The following is a 17,500-nucleotide window of genomic DNA, read 5'->3' on the forward strand; positions in this document are numbered from 1 at the left end:
CAAAAAACAGATATTATTAAATAGAAGGACCAGAAGAGTAGTGCTTTTTTAAAAGCTGTTATAGTATCTGCCATTACTACCTCTTGTGGTAGGGCATTCCACAGTCTGACTGCTCTAACTGTAAAGAACCCTTTCCTATTTAGCTGTTGGAATCGCTTTTCTTCCACGCGCAGTGAGTGCCCCCTGATCCTTAGTACTGTCTTTGGAAGAAATAAGTCATGTGCCAGTCCTTTATATTGACCACACATGTATTTATACATATAAATGAGATCTCCTCTGAGACGTCTTTTTTCTAAGCTAAACAAATCAAACTTTTTCAACCTCTCATAATATGTGAGACCTTCCATTCCTTGTAGCAGTCTAGTTTACCGCCTTTAAACTGACTCTAACTTCTTAATATCCTTTTAAAATGTTGAGCCCAAAACTGGATCCCATATTCCAGATGTGGCCTTACAAGTGATTTATAGAGGGGTAACAATACGTTGGGATCACGGGATCTAATCTCTCTTCTTATACACCCTAAAATCTTGTTTGCTTTAGCAGCTGCTGCCTGACATTGAGTAGGATACTTACTTTGATTCTGTAGTAGTGACATCTCTTTGTTCATTGCCAAATCTGTGGAGAACAAAGCAGATTAGTGAGAACACAGTTTCATCTTATTCTAAAGACCAGCATAAACATCAGACAAAAATCTGCTGGACCCGGTAATGTCATCAGGATCGACCCACGGGCCAATGTGTATGGGGGGGCGTTCCGGACGACAGGAGCAATCACAAAGTGATCTGCCATTAGGGGAGCAGAGCGGCTTTTCCAGCTGTGTGAGTCATGGGTGTGACAAAAAGCTCAATAGACAGATTCTTTTTTATTTCTTGAAAATTTCATACATGGGACATCAGATATCACATGGAGAAACGCTATTATAGTGTGCATCATTTGATTATAGCGTTTCTCCATGTGATATCTGATGTCCCATGTATGAAATTTCAAGAAACAAAGAAGCAGTGCTTTTTTTGCGGTGGTACGCGCTGGTACGGCGTATCGGAAAATCTGAAGAGCGCCCCTGGCTCTGTCCACATGGCTAATTTGTAAACTATACAAATTAGCCATGTGGAGCGAAGGCACAAGCCAGAGGCGTCTCCAGGGGGCGCTGTCGGGCTGCCTGATGCGGTGGTGTGGATGTCTGCCGGGTGGGAGCCACTATTCTCTGAGCGCAGCTGTCACGCTGACAGCCGCACTCATAGAAAGTGCAGCGCGCGGCTCTGCTCAATTGTCCTTGCATCTGTCAGATGCGAGGACAACTGAAACAGTGAGGCCGGCGCTGACTTCTGGGTCAGCGCGAAGGCTGTCATGTGATCAGGTCAGCTGATCAGACTGCTGACCCGGAAGCCAGCACCGCAGCGCAGAGGCGGCAGAGAAATGCTGAGAAGTGCTCCACTGTGGAGCTGAAGAAGACACGGACGGAGGAACATTATGGGGTAAGAGGGGATTATTTATGAAACAGTATGGGGGAGAGAGGGGGGGGAGAGGGAACTATCTGTGGACACACTATGGGGGGATAGAGGGTGGGGGAGGGAACCATCTGTGCACACACTATGGGGGGACAGAGGGTGGGGAGGGGGCAATATGTATATACACAGTATGGATGGGGGAGGGAACTATCTGTGGACAGAGTATGGGGAGAGAGAGGATGAGGTTTCATGCATGGGGAGAGAAATGATGAGGGGTGATGTATGGGGAGAGAGGATGAGGTTTCATTCATGGGGATACAGAATGAGGGGTGATTTATGGGGAGAGAGAGGATGAGGGGTGATGTATGGGGAGAGAGGATGAGGTTTCATTCATGGGGACAGAGGATGAGGGGTGATGTATGGGGAGAGAGAGAGGATGAGGTTTCATGCATGAGGACAGAGGATGAGGGGGGATGTATGGGGAGAGAGAGGATGAGGTTTCATGCATGGGGACAGAGGATGAGGGGTGATGTATGAGGAGAGAGAGGATGAGGTTTCATGCATGGGGAGAGAAATGATGAGGGGTGATGTATGGGGAGAGAGAGGGTGAGGTTTCATTCATGGGGAGACAGGATGAGGGGTGATGTATGGTGAGAGAGAGGATGAGGTTTCATGCAAGGGGAGAGAGGATGAGGGGTGATGTATGGGGAGAGAGAGCATGAGGTTTCATGCATGGTGACAGAGGATGAGGGGTGATGCATGGGGAGAGAGAGGATGAGGTTTAATGCATGGGGACAGAGGATGAGGGGTGATGCATAGGGAGAGAGTGGATGAGGTTTCATGCATGGGGAGAGAAATGATGAGGGGTGATGTATGGGGAGAGAGAGGATGAGGTTTCATGCATTGGGACAGAGAAGATAAGGGGTGATGCATGGGGAGAGAGGATGAGGGGTGATGTATGGGGAGAGAGAGGATGAGGTTTCATGCATGGGGACAGAGAGGACGTGGAGCGAACTGGAAAGAAATTTTGAGGACACAGAATAAAGAGTGACATGGTATGAGGAGCAAGTGGGCAGGATGGGGAGTGAGGTGGAAAAGTATATGGACACACAGGAGGTAGTGCGGAGACAGTAAGGGATGAGAAGAATGTGAGGGGCACAGAATAAGGACTGGGTAGTGGAGAGGGGTGGTATGGAGAGGGGGCAGAATGGGAGGACAGTGTGAGGTTATAGCAAGGAGGAGGAGTGTGATGAAGGCACAGTATAAAGACGGGGCAGTGTGGTGCCCTGGACAAGCCAGGATGTCACAGGTACTGCAACAACACACCCCACACCCCGGTTAGGCACATCAGTCACACACAAATCCTTGTTGCCTCCCTCCAGGGTCTGATGTCCACACCAGGTGGGGTGAAGCCAGGCGGTTGGCCCCACCCACTGAGGAGTTCACAGTCCTGGAGGCGGGAAAGGAAGTCAGAACAGAACAGAACAGTGAGGGAAAGTGAAAGGAGAGGAGTGAAGTGGTAGTGTAGCAGACTGACCGTGTCCGGGTACGTGGCCCGGGCACCTGAGAGCAAGGTTGGCAGACGGTCGTGACCGTTTGCAGGAGAGGCCAATTGACGCACAACCGTAAGGCCCGGGGACGGGCGGTGGCCCGCCGGTATCGAACCAGGGAGCAAAGAGAAGCCAGCAACATTCGGCAGGGCCTACGGACCCCGACCAGGCTTGGAGTCGCTGTTAAACCGGTCAAATCCATCAGCGACGGGAACCTCCGGGGTTTCCCAGCAGCAAACACCCGACTGAAGGCAACCGCTCAACCGTGAAGGGAAATACAGCTACCAACACAGCTAGAGTTCCCAGGGCCAGAGCCTGCGGGCAAAAGGGGCTCCTCTAGCAAATACACCGCTGGGGAGCGGGTTACCGGTGTGAAGCCATTGGAGCCAAAAACAGATCACAGGTGCAGGGAGAGGCAGTCACCGCCAACCTACCGGGAGTGACCACCGCAGCCGCCTGTGGGACCCGTCCATCCAGCCGTTTGTTTTACCAGAGACTCCGTGTACGTTACTGACTGAGTGAGTACCACCGTGCCGTCTGGCACCGCGCTGCCCCCGCGACCCTGCACCTCACCAGACCCTGCAATCCACCTCCCAGTCACCATCACCGGGCCCCGGGACCACCAAATCCCCCTACCCACGGAGGGGAGAGAAGCATCTCGGCTGCTCCCTGTCATCGCTCCCGGGATCCCCGTCCAGAGCAGCGGTGGTGTCCCCAACCTCACCACACACCGTGGGTGGCGTCACGGACCGACTTCCCAATCCCAAAAGCTATCCCCTTTCACTCACGGGCAAGGAGCGCCGCTCGAGTCCCCGGATCAGGCCCACCGCTCGAGCCACCGAGCAGCAAGCAGCAGCGCCGGACCCGAGAGTGGTGAGCGCAGAGTACCTTCCCCACCAGCGACAACTTGGCATCACGAACAGGATCTTACCGTTCTACCGCCTGGTAGAAGTGCGCCTTGTGTCCCGCCGGAGGTGTCCGGCCGAAAATTTTCAGAAGCCGCCATCTTGGGTGCGAAAAGTTCCCCGCTCGAGCGTCTTCCCGAGCAGTGGAGGCGCGAAGGCCGAAGCTCCGCCCCTGAAGAGGAGGTGCCGGAAAGAAACCAAGGGGGGACGGAAACAAGATGTCTGCGACCGACGGAGCCGCTGGAGGAGCGGTAAACGTAGCCGCAGGAGTGCCTGTGGATGGGAATGGGCCCGGCCGTGCGCCGGCCGAAGGAGCGGGAGGGGCCGCGGCCCCCGCCCTTGCTCAGGTGATGCCGTTCTCCTTGCCCTATGTGCCCGGAGCTGCCTGGCTGCCGCAGTATGACGGGAAACCTGACACTTTGCAGGTTTTCCGGAAGAAGCTTAGCCCTCTCCTAGAACTGTATCCCCTGACTGATAAGCAGCGTGCAGCGGTAGTGCTGGGGCAGCTAACTGGCGCGGCTGAGCAGGGCAGGAGACGGAGACCTGGGCCGAGGGGGACCAGTCCTCCGTGGCCGCTATCTTTGAAAAGCTACAGATTGCCTTTGAGACTCGCACCGGAGCTGAGCTGCGAATGCAGTTTTACCAATGCCGACAGCGGCCTACCGACAGTATTAGAGACTATGCCCTGCGTCTGCAAACTTCTCTCCATACGCTGAAGCGGGTGGATACCATCAATGATGCTGACAGAAACAAAATGCTGGTAGAGCAGTTCGTGCAGGGGATGAGATCCCCGGAGGACCGCAAACAGCTTCGGCTGTGGGCCTTAGAGCACCCTGATGTGGACTTTGCCATGTTGAAAGAACGGGCCTTTAAAGCTCTGCAGCCCCTGGCGTCCGATGTCCCTGGAGCGGCCCCGTGGCCAGCTGAGACGGCTCCCATCGTGGTAGCCCCTTCTCCCCCAGCTCCCGCAGCGCCTGCAAATTCTGGTGGAATGATGGAGGAACTGGCTGCCCAAGTCCATCGCATGGATGGAGACCTCGCCAAAATCCTCGCCGCACTTCAGCCTCCAACGAGACCCAGGCCCTTGGGGGGGGGGGGTACAGCTCGCCGACCGCCCAGAAGACGTCCCTTGGATGCAGCGGAGGAGGGCTAATGATCCACGGTATGGACCTCCGATCTGTTACAGGTGCAGCAAGCCCGGCCACTACTCCCGACGGTGTCCGTTAAACGAGCAACCCCTGGGGCCAAGGGCCAATCCTCAGGAGTAGAACCCAGTGGCCCCCCCGACTGGCGGGACCGGTTCATCGGGGCCCTCCCCATCATCCCTCTGGCCGTGGACGGCGTCCCGCTGATGGCGCTCCTGGACACTGGATCTCAGGTAACCACGATGCCATATACACTGTATCAACTGTATTGGGGGGATAATGAACTTGCCCCTCCAGATGGCAGCATGACATTGATCGCCGCTGATGGCCTCCCCTTGACGCAAGTGGGGTACAAACGAGTGGCTATGACTGTGGGGCGGACCAAGCTGCAGCACCAAGGAATGTTCGTGATAATGAATGACCCCAGCGATCATGATCCAAAGGTAGTGCTAGGAACGAATGTAATGGAGCATTGCATGAGTGAGGTGCTGACCCTACTACAACAGCTGGCCGCCACCGCAGCAGGAGGCCGACAGAGGGCTGTGCAGCGCGAGATTCGGGCCTTGATGTATCGGCAGCAAGTGAACTCTGCGTGAGGAGAGATTGGGGGAGTGAGAGTGATGGATGTGGCCCCTTTAATTGTGCCTCCCCGGAGCGAAATGGTGATTTGGTGTAGGGCAGCGGTAGGTCCCCAGGGACGTGATTACCCGGCCATGGTAGAGCCCATGCCCTCCGAACACTGGCCCACTGTAATGGCCACCCGGGGAGTGGTTGACGTTAAGAAGGGGAGAGTGCCCGTGAGGGTGTTAAACTGTGGGGAGGAGGAGGTTAGGCTTCCCCGGTACGCTACCCTTGCCAAGCTGCTTACCCTGGATCCCCACGCCATCCAAGAGGCCGTTTCCCCGACCTCCCCGCCTTCCGCCAGTCACCACACGTCCCCTGAACAGTTAGATGAGTGGTGTCGAGAGTTACACGTAGGCACTGACGATACCCCCACACATCACAGAGACGGGGTATACCGGGTAGTGCAAGAATACGAGCAAGTTTTCAGCAAACACCTGCTAGATTTTGGGCGGATTAGAAAGGTCCAACACTTCATCCCCTCCTGTAAACACCCCCCCATTAAGGAGAGGTATAGACCTATCCCGCCCGCACACTATCAATGCGCCAAAGACATGTTGAAGAACATGAAAGAGGCGGGGGTTATTCGGGATAGCTGCAGTCCCTGGGCAGCTCCGCTGGTGCTGGTCAAGAAAAAGGATGGCACCATGAGAATGTGTGTGGATTACCGGAAGATCAACCAGATAACGCATAAAGATGCCTATCCTCTGCCCCGTATTGAAGAATCTCTGACCATGCTAAGAACCGCTAACTACTTCTCTACCCTTGACCTCACCAGCGGGTATTGGCAGGTGGCCGTGGCGCCCGAAGACCGTGAGAAGACCGCCTTCGCTACTCCCATGGGACTCTGCGAGTTCAACAGCATGCCGTTCGGGCTGTGCAACGCCCCTGGAACCTTCCAACGGCTAATGGAATGCTATCTGGGACATCTGAATTTTGAGACCATCTTGTTGTACCTGGACGATGTAATTGTGTACTCACAGACGTATGAAGCCCACCTGGAGCACCTAGCTGAGGTGTTCGCGTCCCTTGCCAAGTATGGGATGAAATTGAAACCCTCCAAGTGTCACCTGTTGAAGCCCAGGGTGCAGTACGTCGGACATGTGGTGGGCACGGAAGGCGTCGCCCCAGACCCAGAGAAGATCACTGCCATACAAGACTGGCCGAGACCGACCACGGTGAGGGAGGTGAGACAGTTCCTGGGTCTGGTGGGCTACTACCGCCGCTTCATTAAGGGGTACACGAAAATGGCTGCCCCCATGCAAGACCTCCTTGTGGGACAGACTAAGGGTGGTAGACCTCCTGGAACCCCGTTGGCGTGGGAGGAAAAACATGAAGAATCCTTCCGCCAGCTGAAGACGGCTTTGACCGGGGAAGAAATCCTAGCGTACCCCGACTACAGCCTCCCATTCATCCTCTACACCGATGCCAGCATTGTGGGCTTGGGGGCGGTATTATCCCAGGTCCAAGACGGAAGGGAGAAGGTGATCGCTTATGCCAGCTGAAAATTCCGACCTACTGAAAGGAACCCTGAGAACTACAGCTCTTTCAAGCTCGAGCTCTTAGCACTGGTGTGGGCTATCACCGAGCGGTTCCGCCATTACCTAGCAGCAGCCAAGTTCACCGCTTACACGGACAATAGCCCACTAACCCATCTGGATACAGCTAAGCTGGGTGCATTGGAGCAGCAGTGGGTGGCCAGGCTAGCCAATTACGACTTCACCATCAAATACTGGGCCGGCCATACAAATGCTAATGCTGATGCCCTCTCCCGGATGCCCCACCTGTCGGAAGACAGGCTGGATGATGATGACCTCGAAGAGATCGAGTTGCCTGCGTTTCACCGGCCGCTAGTTGAGAAGTTGCGTGTCCATCAGCAACAGGTGAACCTAGACCCGCTGCCCAATCAGGGGTGGCAAGAAGCTCAAGACCAGGCACCTGCTGTCCGCTTGGTCAAGACCCTGGTGGAACAGGGCTCTGCTGGGATAGACCCTGTCGCCCCTGCCGAGGCCCAACGCCTGTGGCGGGAATGAATCCGGCCGTACCTGCACCAAGGGAAGTTGTATCGGGAGTTGATCAACCTGAAGACCCATGAGAAGGTTTGCCAGCTGGTGATTTCCCAGGCTAACGTGCCCATTGTCCTACAGGCATACCATGACGGTGCCGGGCACTTCGGGTGGAAGAAGCTGGAAATGCGGTTGAGGGAGCGGTTCTATTGGAGTGGGATGCGGGAATCTGTGGAGGCCTGGTGCCGAGAATGCGGTCCCTGCGCACTGAGAAGAAGGGACGAGGCCAGCCAGAAGGCCCCTCTACGCCCAATCATTACGCATCAACCGCTGGAGCTGGTTGCCCTCGACCTCAAGACGCTACCGCTGGAAGAGCGGAATCTGTGGCCAGAGAAGCTACCTGACCTGGTCGATATGTACAACAACATCCCTTCCAGCTCTACGAAATGCACACCGGCGTACCTGATGAGAGCTCGGCCCGGTCGACTGCCAGTGGACCTAGAAATGGGTTTGGAGGCCCCAGATTCACTCCCTTTGACTGCAGGATGGCACGCTCGGTGAAGAGCGCAGTACCGACAGGTCCAGGACTATGTGGAAAAGAACTTGTGTCGGAGTCGGAGGCAGCAGGAGCAGTGCTTCAACAAGAAGGCACCGGCAGGTCCCTTTCAGCCTGGGGATGTAGTCTTGAAGCGAAAGACCCATAAGCTGGACGATCAAAGGGAGAAGACCCCGTATGTGATACAACCCACCGATTGGGAGAATGGGAAAGCCTACCAGATCAACCGTGACCAGGGGAAAACTTTGGCCACGGTTTCCCGAGACCACCTGAAGAGGTGTCCACCCCCATTGAGGATGGCAACTGAAGCCCCGGCCACCGAACCGGCTGAGGAGAAGGAAAAAGGGGTAATCCACACCATGATGGGCGATTTCCCGGTCGATTGGCCTACACAGAACGGCGCAGTGATTCTTCCAGTAATACTGTTCCCACAACCCGTGGAGGAAAAAGAGATGGAAGTGGCCGTTAATGACCCAGCGCCCAGGGATGTGCCTGTACCCAGCTCCCCTATGCCTCTGCCTGCCCCACACGATAGCCGGGGGGAGGAACTAGCTGTGTCCTCTGCCTCACTTCCTACCACCACAGATATTGGGCCACGTAGGTCCACAAGTCCCAACCTAGGTCGACCCCCGCTTAGGTACAGGGAGACTACCATTTAGGGGTGTGATCTGTTGAATGTGTGAATATGTAACCGAATGATAAGAAAAGTAATCAACCGAGAAGTTCATCTGATTTGCAACCGTTTGCGTAAGGAACTGCTTACGGACAAGCCCGAGAACTTGCAGGGCAACCACAAACTTGTGGCGTGTAAATAAATGTTGGCTTTATTCCGTGACTGCCTCTGGAGAGGCTGATTTGGGAGGATGGGCCTGGAGGGAAGGGATGGCCCAGGCCCGCCACTACCGAAACCGGTGGCGATCCTCCGGGGGTCAGGGGTTCCCCATGGACGTGGGTCCCCTGAAAGAGACCGTACCCGCTCGGGCAACTTGGTTCTGGACTGGGGCAAGGGGTGCTGCCCACTTCTTAGGGTCAGCATCAGGGCCAGGTTGTTTGGGCGGGGGGAGTGCGGAAGCCGTTACCGTTAATAAAAATGTTAGTAACGTTTAAGAAAGTGCCTCCCATAAGGGAAGTTTATAAAATGCTTATGTTTTTACATGTTTTCTACCGTTTTTTTACAGATTTTGTGAAAATAAAACCGGTGATGGACGGTCTGCATTTAACCAAGGGGGAATGTGGCGCCCTGGACAAGCCAGGACGTCACAGGTACTGCAACAACACACCCCACACCCCGGTTAGGCACATCAGTCACACACACAAATCCTTGTTGCCTCCCTCCAGGGGCTGATGTCCACACCAGGTGGGGTGGAGCCAGGCAGTTGGGCCCACCCACTGAGGAGTTCACAGTCCTGGAGGCGGGAAAGGAAGTCAGAACAGAACATAACAGTGAGGGAAAGTGAAAGGAGAGGAGTGAAGTGGTAGTGGAGCAGACTGACCGTGTCCGGGTACGTGGCCCGGGCACCTGAGAGCAATGTTGGCAGACGGTGGTGACCGTTTGCAGGAGAGGCCGATTGACGCACAACCATAAGGACCGGGGTTGGGCAGTGGCCCGTCGGTACCGAACCGGGGAGCGAAGAGAAGCCAGCACCATTCGGCAGGGCCTACAGACCCCGACCAGGCTTGGAGTCGCCGTTAAACCGGTCAAATCCGTCAGCGACGGGAACCTCTTAGGTTTCCCAGCAGCAAAGACCCGACTGAAGGCAACCGCTCAACCGTGAAGGGAAATACAGCTATCGCCACAGCTAGAGTTCCCAGGGCCAGAGCCTGTGGGCAAAAGGGGCTCCTCTAGCAAATACACCGCTGGGGAGCGGGTTACCGGTGGGAAGCCATCGGAGCCGAAAACAGATCACAGGTACAGGGAGAGGCAGTCACCGCCAACCTACCGGGAGTGACCACAGCAGCCGCCTGTGGAACCCGTCCATCCAGCCGTTTGTTTTACCAGAGACTCCGTGTACGTTACTGACTGAGTGAGTACCACCGTGCCGTCTGGCACCGCGCTGCCCCCGCAACCCTGCACCTCACCAGACCCTGCCATCCACCTCCCAGTCACCATCACCGGGCCCCGGGACCACCAAATCCCCCTACCCACGGAGGGGAGAGAAACATCTCGGCTGCTCCCTGTCATCACTCCCGGGATCCCCGTCCAGAGCAGCGGTGGTGTCCCCAACCTCACCACACACCGTGGGTGGCGTCACGGACCGACTTCCCAATCCCAAAAGCTATCCCCTTTCACTCACGGGTAAGGAGCGCCGCTCGAGTCCCCGGATCAGGCCCACCGCTCGAGCCACCGAGCAGCAAGCAGCAGCAGCGCCGGACCCGAGCGTGGTGAGCGCAGCGTACCCTCCCCGCCCGCGACAACTGTATAAGGGGACACAGTGTAAAGGACACTGTAAAAAGTAGGAATATATAGGCCATGTACCATAAGAGGGACAGTGTGGGTCATATTTTGTGCAGAGAATACTGTGAGCGGCCATTATTTATTCTGGGGCACAGTGTACGGCAGATATTTTTAAGTAGAAGTATTATAATCATTCTGCTATTTTAGGGGCAGCGTGTCGGGATGTGCTGCAGGAGACCGGAGAAGATGGAAATCTGCAGAGACGAGATGTGAATGTGAAAAGTCATCATGGCGTCAGGACAAGATGAAGAATAGAAATAAACGACTCAGAGACAACGTGATCTATAAGGTACCTGAATGTTAATGTTTATTTGTGATACTGATTATGTCTTATCATTAGGCCTTGGTCCCACTTGCGCATTGCTTCTGATGTGAGCGCAATGGGACCCCCACTGATCAGCTGATTATGGTGCAGGTGTCCGGAAATGCTTATTTCTGGATCTGCTCCGTCCTCTGATGGTGTCCGCGGCCGGGTACTGCACATCCACCTCATTGATTTTAATAGGAGACTGCTGCCACTATCAGAAGACGGAGCAGATCCAGAACCGAGCACTTTCGGCCAGCTGCCACCACCGACACCTAGAGTAGGGAATTGGTGGTGTTGCCAGGTGCCGGACCCCGACCAGTCAGACATTGGTGACCTATCCTAAGGAAAGGTCATTAATGTTAAAGTAGTGGACAATCTCTTTAATAAAGTCTTGTGCCGTCTGACAAGTTAAGGGTTACTATGTTTTTATTTATGTTGTTAGGAGCATTAAAGGGGTTGTCCAAATTTGTGATGAGTCTGCAGTCACTCCTTGTGTCACTCTGTGACTGCAGCCTTCTGAATTCTCACAGTGTGCACACTGCACGCTGTCAGGATTCTCTGGTGCCGCCGGTGAGAGTGGGAGGTTATGAAGCTGCAAGTATGCGATTTACATAGATGTGGTCACGTGCTGAACAGACATGCTCAATGAAAATGAATTGACCGAGGCCGGACACATCAAAACATCAAATCAGAATGAGGCCAGAAGTATAAAATCCCATACTTGTGCTCACGTGATCGTCCACTCTCTCCACTGGCACCGGCACACCCCGCCGCAGCCCTGCTACTCAATGTTGGCAGTCAGCGCGCCTGACAGCACCCCCAAACACCCCCCCCCGCTCCTTGTCTCAGAGATGCGTACCAGCAAATATTTTTTTACAAAAAGAGCACTGCAAAGAAGTATCTGATAATTTGTTAATTGAGCCGGACCTCTCTACTTTATATGTGTTTATCTAGTACCCTTGACCACCAGGAATGTTGTAATTTAAACATTAAAAAACGAGGCTGGATATACCGTAGGTCTGAGAAAGCTTTGAAAAAGTGTGAAAGGAAGAAAAATTGATAAAAAAACACTGCCATACAATTCCCATACAATATAGTCATACAGAGAACACATAAAAAGCTTTGTATTGCTCAAATAATGGTATTTCCTTCAGAGTGTCACTAGAGGTCTGTCAAGTAAGGCCGTACTGGGGGCACAGCATATATGGGAGGCCGACGTGACAGGATTTGAGGTGGGAAATGGTGCTATTAAAGAAGCTTGGCATGATAAGGGTTAATTATGAGATGGAAAGGGGAGGTCATTATGGGCTTGGGGTTTGTTCTTAAGGGGGAGAAGTAAGCAATAGGTTATATAATGGAGTGTCCATCTTATAAGGTCAGCCCTTTTAGGCACCACCCAGCTAAGAATCTCCCACCCACCCTCTCTTTATTTGGTGGCATTGAGTTGGTATGGTGGACTACATTTTGGCTCAGTAATGGCTGGAATTAGGTTCAGGAATGATAATGGGTTGCTATGTATTGTCCAATTTATCTGTCATAGCAGCTTGGCATGGGGGTGAAGGTCCGCAAAGTTGGTGGATGTTGTTATTTGTGGATTTGTTCTAGACCCCTCAAGTCGAATGCAGTCAAGTGGTTATGTGTAAATGAACTCCCTTGACAAGAGTTAGGGAGTACACAGAATTTTGTATTTAGGGTGACAGAGGTGAGTTGGCTAACAGGTGCTTAAACGGCTTGAGGAAATTCAGCCTAAGTTTAGGTTATAGGTCACCTGTAAGGTATTTTTGGGCTAAGGCTATGTTCAGACATCAGTTTTTTGCATCAGGCACAATCCGGCTCAAAAACCTATGCAACGGATGCGGGGAAAAAAACGGATCTGTTGCATAAGTTTTTCCATGCAGCCCGTCCGTTTTTTGACGGATGCGGCTTGATACTGAGCATGCGCAGTTCAAAAAAACGCATCTGGCGGCCGGATGCGTTTTTTGCCGTAGGACGCCACATCCGGCATCCATAGGCTTGCATCGGAAATCGCGCCGCATCGCGCCGATGCATTTTTTTCGCCGCAGACAAAAACGTTCACTTGATCGTTTCATCCGGCTGCCGCATCAGCTAAATATGCCGCATCCGGCAAAAAACGGACGCAACGCGAGGCCATGTGGCGCAATCCGGCGCTAATAAAAGTCTATGAGGAAAAAAACGCATCCGGCGGCAAAAAAAGGATGCATTTTTTCTACAAAGCGCCAGATTGTGCCACACAGCAAAAACCTCATGTGTGAACATACCCTTAGAGGACCATCTTCCTCTCCATGAAAGTTATTATTCTAATTGCTGTTTGTTAATAAAAGGCTCTGTGGCTGATTTTATCCATACCTGTGTTTTGTCTGTTATTTTGGAAGGGAGAGGGGTGGTGGGAGGTCAGCGGAGCAGATAGTGGAACGGCACAAGACTCGCCATTACCCATTGTTTTGTACGTTAGACCCTAGTGGGGTCCATGCTTGTCCTTGCTTAGACCTTCCAGAATAATTAAACAGAGATCATACTACCATTACACATTTCTTTACATTAAATAAGAGAAGACTGTAATAGTTCAATTTGACAATACCAAGTAATATATGAGAAAGCTTATTTTTAGGTGAAGGATACTTACCGTGATTCTTTAGCTCTGACATCTCTTCATTAATTGCCAAATCTGTGGGAAACATAGTGAGATGACAGATTCAGCTAATTCTTACGACCATTATACACATTAGACTAAAGTGGGTCAGACCCACCCTTATTGGTAGGTACAGTCCACAGGCTAATCTGTATAAGGGCCTCCTGAATCTCCCCGACATATGATATCAGGGTAGAGAAGAAACCGACCTGCTGAATTTCAAAAGCAGAGATAGGCAATGAAAAGACAGGGTATTGATGCCGCGCCGCCGTGATGAAAACAAGTCCAGGTTATTGGAATTGTGGTTTATTTCTATGCATTTCATAGACATCCTTCTCCATCTTTAAGAAGAAATCACATATGATTTTTCCAGAAGATGGAGAAGGATCTCTCCAAAACGCATAGAAATAAATCACAATTCCAATAACCTGGACTGGTTTTTCATCACAGCGACGCGGCTTCAATACCCAGTCTTTTCATTGCTTATCTTTCCTTCCGAGTGGGCCTACAGCAGCCGTGTACCTAGGGCTTTTACAGTTGGTTTTGACTTCCTCAACCTACAAAGATGAGCTTCCTAAGTTCTTCACTTTCCTTCATCCCTCGGATAAGACCCTTATTTGCTCTCCCTCTTGTCTTCCAGCATTTTTCATTTTCAGAAGCTGATACTTTTATTTGTTGGAGAGATAAGCCAGCAACTCTCATAGAGAACACAGGAGCACCCAGCCAAATGGAGTGTCTTGTTTATGGAGAAGATGGAAGTGATAGTGGACTGATATCTAATGTGTATCGGGGCCTTAGGTATTTTGTGTGCTTTTCATAATCATTGATAATATTAAAGTGTTTTAAAAAGTATTCATACCCAGTGACATTTCTCCACATTTTTTCACTTTGAAACAAAAAAAACTAAATGTATAATACTGGGACTTTATGAGCTATCCCAACACAAAGTAGCAAGTATTTGTGAAGGTAAAGGAAATTATAAAAGATTTTCTATTTTAAAAATGTAAATCTAAAAATTGTGACAAGCCCCCTAAGTCAACTGTAGGACAACCTTTTGCCACAATTATGGCTGCAAGCTTTCTGGAGTTTGTCTCTTCCAGCTTTGTACATCTAGAGGTGACATGTCCCATTCTTCTTTGCTCTAGCTCAGTGAGATTGGATGATGTCTGTAAACAGCAATTTTCAAGACAATTCTCAATGGGATTTAGCTCTGAACTGTGACTGGGCCGTTCACACACATGAATGTGCTCTGATCTAAACCCTTCAATGTAGCTCTGGCAGGATGTTTAGGGTCCTTGTACTGCTGGAACCTACATACCAGTTTCAAGTCTTCTGCAGACTCTAACAGGTTTTCTTCCAGGATTGCCATGTATTTAGCTTCATCCATCTTCCATCAACTCTGGCCAGCTTCCTGACCCTATTGAAGAAAAGCTTCCCCATAGTATGATGCTGCGACCACCATGTATGACAGTGGGGATGGTGATTTCAGGGTGATGTGCAGTGTTAGTTTTCTGCCACACGTAACATTTTGCATTTAGCCCAAAAAGTTCTTTATTGGTCCCATATGACCAGAGCATCTTCTTCCACATGCTAGTTGTCCCCCTACATGGCTTTTTGCAAACTGCAAATGGGACTTCTTATGGCTTGCTTTCAAAAAGGAAATCCACAAAGGCCAGAATTAATAGGACTGCAAGGGTATTTTTTTTAAGGCCCCTTTCACATGTCAGTGATTCTGGTACGTTTGTGCTTTTTTTTAAACGTACCAGAATCACTGACATACGCAGACCCATGAATTGGTCTGCTCACAAATCAGTGATTTTTCACTGCACGTGTCTCCGTGCAGCGTACCCGCGTGTGCGTGATTACCGCACGGAGACATGTCCATTTTTTTCTGGCATCACTGATGTCCCACGGAGCACGCAGTGGTGTGGTCCGTGAAACACGTGCCAGAAAAAAACGTGCTTTTAAAATAAAAATCATTTTTACTCACCCGGCTCCAGCGATGTCCTCTGCAGCCCGTGCAGCCTGCTGCTTCTGAGCAGGGGTCAGTGCCAGCCGGATGCTGCACTGCGGGAGCGATCAGCACCATGGAGAGCGGGAGCGCGCACAGGTGAGTTAATCTCTAAGTGCAATCACAGGCCACGGAGAACGTAGCCCGGATTGCACATAGACAACCCACGTGTGCCGTAATTCACGGCACACGGAGGGACATGTGCGTGTTTTACACGCCAGTGAAAAACGGCAGTGTTTTTCACTGACGTGTGAAACGGGCCTAAAAGTAAGGAGTCATTTTTATACAATTTAAATCGCTGAGCTCAGTACAAATATAAAAAAAATTCTGCCACATACAAGTTTTTTCACAAATACTGACGCCGTAGGCTTTTTCGTGCAAGATACCTTGACCCCTTTGCGTGTCCTTTTATGGATGATTTTGGTGTCATTAGATTGGTTAGAAATTAATAAATGCTGTGTTGCAATTGGCTGCTGTGGGCAGAAACGATTTTCTTACCCCAGTTTTAAAAAGAATGTGGTAGTGTCCATAACATCCAACGAGAGCATAGCTTTCTTTTTACCTCAGCAGTATAAGAAATGAAAGCTGACCTGTGATTGGTTGCCATAGAGAGCAAAGGAAGACTTTCAGAGTTCTTACCACGTTCAGTATTTAGTGGTTATAGTGGATTAGGCTTCTGCTTCTAACAACGTGATCAAAATGGCTATAAGGGGGTGTTGAAGTTTACCTAACAACTTTTGCTACAGTTTTTGTTGTTTTGTAGGGAAGAAACAACGTAGGAACAGTATAGACTTTGTTAGAAGAGTGTATCATGCATACATTGATGTAAAACTAGGTGATCAGGACAAGTCGTGAGCTCCACATGGTGTGTTCTGTTTATGTAGAAGTACGACAATGGTCAAAAGGGAAGAAAGAGCTTTTGTTTTGGCGAGCCTATGATCTGGAGGGAACCTTTTAATTTAATAATTAATAATTATGAGCCTGAGTTCTCGTGCATGCCCAGTGGCACTAGTGCGGGGCTGAGCATTGAGCACATTGCGAGCGCTGGTGAGGTTATTGCGCAGGTGCGAGATTATGGGCGGCGCTGTGAATGTCATCACCAGCGTCATCCAAGTACCCGCCCATAATCTTGCGTCTGCATTGTGCACATTGCGAGCGCTGGTGAGGTTATTGTGCAGGCGCAAGATTATGGGCGGGTACTTGGATGACGCTGGTGATGACATTCACAGCGCCGCCCATAATCTTGCGCCTGCGCAATAACCTCACCAGCGCGCGCAATGTGCTCAATGCTCAGCCCCGCGCTAGTGCCACTGGGCGAGAACTCAGGCGAACTGCGTTACATGAGGGCGGTGGCATCATGTATGCAAATGAACGATGGGGGACGGCGAAGAGCGGCAGGAGGGGGATAACGGACGAAAAACAGCCCGCCCCCGTGACCATAAACCATCATTACCTTAGCAAAAAGTAAGATTTTGTAAAGTCTTTATTTAGGTCTGCAGGGGGCACAGTAGCAAGAGGAACCTTTCTAGAATGCAGCCCAGGAGCTGCAAAGGGGGATTATTTTAGTTTAATTGCGAAAATTCTGGTGACAGGTTCCCTTTAATAGATGAGTGGAGCCTGCACCCAGCAGAGCTACTGACTGCTCCCTCGTCCCCAGCGCCGCTCTCAGTGGTGATGCGGCGGCATCTGGTGATCGAAGCAGAAGTTGACTCCGGTGGAGACGTGACAGTAACCTTACATAACCTCACTGCTCGTGGGAAACTCTGGGTCTGGCGTTTCCCTGTGCAACCACAATACCCGGCGAGAGCAGTGAGGTCATATAAGGTTACTGATGTCATAACCTCTC

At 51.5% G+C, this 17,500-nt stretch overlaps 1 protein-coding gene across 3 annotated transcripts in view; it reads right to left on the minus strand.

Moving 5' to 3' along the window:
• Positions 1-17,500, minus strand: part of LOC142301941 (CD209 antigen-like protein A) — a 161,514-nt gene that overhangs the window by 73,683 nt on the left and 70,331 nt on the right. For all 3 annotated transcript variants that reach the window (XM_075342999.1, XM_075343000.1, XM_075343001.1), the window contains exons 5-6: positions 13,638-13,679; positions 574-615 (exon numbers count right to left, since the gene is read on the minus strand). In XM_075342999.1, the coding sequence (XP_075199114.1) occupies positions 574-615; positions 13,638-13,679 (84 nt within the window). The remainder of the gene's footprint in view (positions 1-573; positions 616-13,637; positions 13,680-17,500) is intronic.

The sequence above is a fragment of the Anomaloglossus baeobatrachus genome, chromosome 4, assembly GCF_048569485.1.
Source record: "Anomaloglossus baeobatrachus isolate aAnoBae1 chromosome 4, aAnoBae1.hap1, whole genome shotgun sequence".
Classification (NCBI taxonomy): domain Eukaryota; kingdom Metazoa; phylum Chordata; class Amphibia; order Anura; family Aromobatidae; genus Anomaloglossus; species Anomaloglossus baeobatrachus.